Here is a 5,268-nt window from a genome sequence, read left to right as displayed (position 1 = left end):
ACACACACACACACTAACACTAACACTACGACTCTCTCTCTCTCTCTCTCTCACTCTCTCTCTCTCTCTCTCACACAAACACAGACACACAAATACGTACAAGTGTGCACACACGTACACACAATACGCGATGTAAGAGTTCAGTACTTACACTAACAATACATTTTGTAAATGGTGTAGAAATATGCAAAGTACATTGGTCTGCTGTAAAAAGTTAATTCATTTCGCTATTCATACTTGTATAACAGTAGAAAACCAATTAATATTATTATTTTGATCACTTATGTGGTCTTCGGTAGTAAATTGTAAGAGATGGTCATCATTTCGATATTTACACACGTATCTTGCCCTATAACTTGTAAAAAGTGATACAATTGAAATGGTCTGTCTCTTGACTCTCTGCCTCCCCCTGCCTCTTCCTCCCTCTTTCAGAAACAATCACTCACTTGTAAACACACACACACACACACACACACACACACACACACACACACACATACGCACACACTCTCGAAATCACACATAGTTACATGCGTTTACTACAGATATATTATGTACATACTCGTGGCTAAAGAGACTCATATAGTGCATGCTCATAAACAATGAACATTATTATCATATTCATATCATATTCGGTCAGGGCAGGAATGGGTAATTTGGTCTTATGGACTCAAACATACTACGTTAATGTAATTCAATATCCATACAATCATCATTAGTAATAAATACAGGTATTCCAACATTTAATTATTATGCCTACACAATCGAGTCCAAAAAATTCACTCATTATTAACAGATCTTCCGAATCAAACACTGGAGATCATCTCACAGTCCGATCCTTCGTCACTGCTGGCTTCGATCCGCGTGCGATTACGTCTTCGGGCGAGCTCCCGTAGTCGCGGTGGGCGTGTATCTTTGCCTGCCAGAGTGGAGACCCCGCCCTCTGGAGCCCCGCCCCCTTTCCCGCCGGTGGTACTGCCAGTGACGCTGACACTGATGCTGTCACTTCTCCCTCCACCACCTCCGGTGCCGCCGCTGTTGCTGTCCACAACGTCCTGAAGGGGGAAGGAACAGGTGTACAGAATTAGAAAAGGCTATGGTAGCGGGATTTTTAGTCGACATATTAAGAAGCTGCTTGTTAAATAATAAAAAAAAAACAACAACAAAAAACACATGAAAAAAAAAACAAAAACAAAAAAAGAACACCTCGCCAAAAACAAACCCCAACAACAAACAAAACAACCAAAAACAAACAAACCAAAGACAAACATTAGCATCGAAACAAATTTATACATTGAAGGCTCCCGGGTTATACGCAACACGCGCATTTACTACTGAGAAAGAATTAAAAAAACAAACAAACAACACAACAATATTACGAACAAAATGCAACGTATCACACTAAATATCAAGGGATACAGTGCATTTTGAGAGAAAAAAAAAGTTATCACAACTTAGTAATATTATAAGGTTACGGAGACGACGTGGTTTTCCGGAAATACCCAGGATTGGCGTTTAATGCGTTTTGCAATGGAGCCCTTCACTAATTTTTTCTTTGGCCGTTTATCCCTCCGCTGGAAAGTTCGCTCTGCAGTACTTCACAATAACTCTATTGGCGGCTAATCCATTACATTTACCATCTCAGTCACTTAAAGAGGGGATGGGGTATGTATGTGTGTGTGTGTGTGCATGTGTGTGTATGTGTGTGTGTGTGTGTGTGTGTGTGTGTGTGTGTGTGTGTGTGTGTGTGCGCGCGCGAGCGTGTGTATGTGTGTGTGTGTGTGTGGGGGGGGGGGGTACAATATAGGAGTCTTGGAGACGCATGTTGTTATCAAATAGATACTGAAATCTGCTCGGTACAAAGTTAAAAGACTCCTCAGACTGACCACTCGCCTCCTTCTCCGAGAGAAAAAGAAGAAAAAGGAAGAAATGAAGAGAAGTAAAGAGATATAGATAGATAGATAGATAGATAGATAGATAGATAGATAGATAGATAGATAGATAGATAGATAGATAGATAGATAGATAGATAGATAGATAGATAGAGACAGAGAGAGAGAAAGTGATTGAAATGAAAGAGAGACGTGGAGAGAACGACAGCGAAAGAGAGAGAGAGAGAGAGAGAGAGAGAGAGAGAGAGAGAGAGAGAGAGAGAGAGAGAGAGAGAGAGAGAGAGAGAGAGGGGGGGGGGTTAAACGTGTCAGCCTGAGTTTACATAACCCAATAGACTTGCTCAACTGATTGCGTAATAAGCTGTACATTTACTCTTCTTATTTTATGCCTTGTTGTCACGTTTCGATTTTCATGAGCAAAAGAAGATGAGACATCTATAAATAATCTATTAATGTATAAAAAGTTGTGACATCAGGGCTAGTTTTGTCATTAGCGCCCTGTTTTAAACAGGTTTTTGAACGTGGCCCCAAGCCCTAACAGAGTTTGCCGAAATTGTTGTCTCTAGAGATATGGAAAGGCTTTCCAATGGGCCTCTTTTTAAACAGTCTCCAATTTCTAGATCCGGGCGCTGGGATAACTTACATTGAGTTAAAAAGACATGTCAATGTCGTAATTCAAGCATACAAAGACTGGAAGGCCTTAGGGTTAGACATGTGCGAGAGATCCCTGGTGCAAATTCAAGATTTATTCTACTGTGATGCATATAAATATTTTTGTTTCGTTTGTTTGTCTGTTGTTGCCCTTTAAACGTACAGCTAAACTGGCAGTACTTCTGGAAAAAAAAAATTATGTGTTGTTACAATAAAGGAAAGTGAAATTATCAGTGACCAGCGTTGATTGAAAAAGTTTGATGATGCTTCCAACAAAAAAGTATCTGTAATCATGTCTGATGTGTTCGAACACCCATTCCTTCCTGTAGTCAATCTTCCTGATCAGCCTAGTTTTTCTGATCATGTTGTTTGCCATGAAGCCGGCCATACCATGTATGTTGCTCTCTGTCTTCCTCTGCTTTTCTTTCCTTCTATCTAAATTGATGATCAAATCTCTCAAAGTATTCAGCTGATTTGAAAAAAAAATTCTGACTCCTACTGTACGGCCCAAGAGAACTATGTACATATGTGTGAACAGTTTCAAGGCAAAACTGACATACTTCAAATTGTAACAGTTACACAGTGCGGTATTTTTTCAAACACTGAAAATATCTCACTTGATACCAGGGTGCTTTCTTCCAAAGCGTAATACATGTATAAAATTCTATAAACACGACAAGTAAACAAATCACAAGTAAGGCAATTAGTCGTTGCCTCAGAATTATTTCATACAAAGCACACTTAAGTACCCCTTATACAAAATAGTTCCGAGGCAATGCAGTGTCAGTGAAATGTGAAACAACCGAACATCTTAGAACATCAAATATACAATAAGTTTTAAATTATCCTTAACTATTTATGTTTACTTGATACTGACTCAGGTTTCAATACGACCATACCAAAGGCTGCTCTCCTATTTATAAGATCCTCCTGCCCGCCCCTTTTCCTTCCCTCCATCCTCGTACATTATTCCCACAAATGCCCTGGTTCGTTTTACAAGATCACCCTCTACTTCTCATCTCTCCATATTTTTGTTTTCAAAGAATTTCTCTCCTCCTCCCGACCCCCCCCCCATCCCCTACATTTCACTCTCCTTCTAATGCTGTTTTCTCCAGGCTAGATGGGAATCGGTGCACCGTTAAACCACGAAACTTCACACAGTCATCTCTGGATACAAAATATCTCCATATCGCAACAAGGCGACGCAGGCAATTTAGGAAGATGTTTCCGGTGACCCATGCAATCCGCTCGTATATTTCGCAACCCCCAGTTCAACTGGGACACGAGATTCAAACGCCAAGCAATATTTCCGGTCCTATCAAAGGAGCGCATCTTTTTGTTCACGCAAACGTTGTTTCGGGAGATGCATTGTCGTCAAATTCTATGAGCAAAAATCTTTTCAAAACATCCCTGCATTTACCGCAATAAAACCGCACAAAAGTGGAGTGTCGACGCCCGAACATTCCAATATTAAAATTAATCCCCACCCATATTCGTGGATCAATAGCAGTTTGGGGACAAATCCTCGCTCCCATATTCCTTATTCATTAATCAAACCTCACATTCGCCCTCTCTATGCCTTTTACCCCATGAAGTTCCAGACGCTAACAAAACGAACCGATTCGACCACGCATGTGCAACGACATAAAACTGGCCAGCCGCAAGACGTAGACCCATAGACGTCCAACGCTCTAATTGATTCCTTTCCACCCGGACACGCATATGATCGGCCCCTTTCAAAAATGACCGGCTCGTAAAAACCGGCCATATTTATATGCGAGTGCCCAAATTGCTTCCCCAGCGACGCAGCAATATTTGCCCCAAGATGCCCGGGAGTTTTTATAGTTTATTTCCGAGGAAGGCAAGCAGAGGCCTCCGAGGCATAAACTGCAAGGCTGGATGATCGCCGCCGACTCCTGCTCACATCGCCCGTTCCAAGGATCGCCTTTTACAGCCACTTCCTTTACTTCTGTCTGCATATCGCTTTCTTCTGCTTCCTTTGCAAACATACAACTGTTCTGCCTCCCTCTCTAGTCAAAAGCGTTCACTTTGTGTTTTCCAAAATTCATTCTCGAGCTGTTCATTTTGTGTCCCCGTAAGGAGTTTTTTTTCCTCTAGGTTTTGAGGAGTGGAGGCTGCTCTTTGTATTACGAACAAGTTGTGCTCATAAACATTTGTTGTACCGTATATTTTTGGCCACTTTACCGTACACAGAAAACACTCATTCAGAACTATTGTGTAACACATTTCTTTCCTGATTGCTTACAGCAATTTGTTTCTGAAATAAACAAAAGCCACTGCTTCAAACGAAAGAGATAAAAGACTCTTTAACCACTGAACAGAATTAATTCTCATCGAACATACAATATCGAGACCATAACATTTTTAACGCATTAATACATACACCATCCATTTTTCATTCGCTTATTGTTGCAGATTCGTGTTTCTGCTTTTTTTAAAGCTATGGGACGGAAGGTAAAAAGGGAGGGTATTTTTTGCAGCGCTTCCCCTCTCATATCGTAACGAGGTGGAAAAAAAAGAACCAAAGATTTGAATTTGAGTGAAAATATAGAAATGCTATGGCAACTTTGAAGATTCAATTAAAAAAACCCCAAGCGTTTTGCAAATGTTACACTTCTGTCTTCTCCAACGTTTCCTTGTGGAGAGATAGAGGGAGAAAGAAAGAAAGAGAAAGAAAATTGGAGACAGAAAGATATATATATAT

At 40.6% G+C, this 5,268-nt stretch overlaps 1 protein-coding gene across 1 annotated transcript in view; it reads right to left on the bottom strand.

Annotated features, from left to right (window-relative positions):
• Positions 1-61: 61 nt before the first annotated feature.
• The window catches only part of LOC101853079, a 117,486-nt gene continuing 112,279 nt past the window's right edge, over positions 62-5,268 (bottom strand). The window contains exon 18 of the mRNA XM_005096448.3: positions 62-1,055. Coding sequence (XP_005096505.3) covers positions 807-1,055 — 249 coding nt within the window. The 3' untranslated portion in view covers positions 62-806. The remainder of the gene's footprint in view (positions 1,056-5,268) is intronic.

The sequence above is a fragment of the Aplysia californica genome, unplaced genomic scaffold (genome assembly GCF_000002075.1).
Source record: "Aplysia californica isolate F4 #8 unplaced genomic scaffold, AplCal3.0 scaffold00129, whole genome shotgun sequence".
Taxonomy (NCBI): Eukaryota; Metazoa; Mollusca; class Gastropoda; order Aplysiida; family Aplysiidae; genus Aplysia; species Aplysia californica.
The sequence above is the reverse complement of the archived record's forward strand: the minus strand, read 5'-3'. Positions and strand labels throughout refer to the sequence as shown.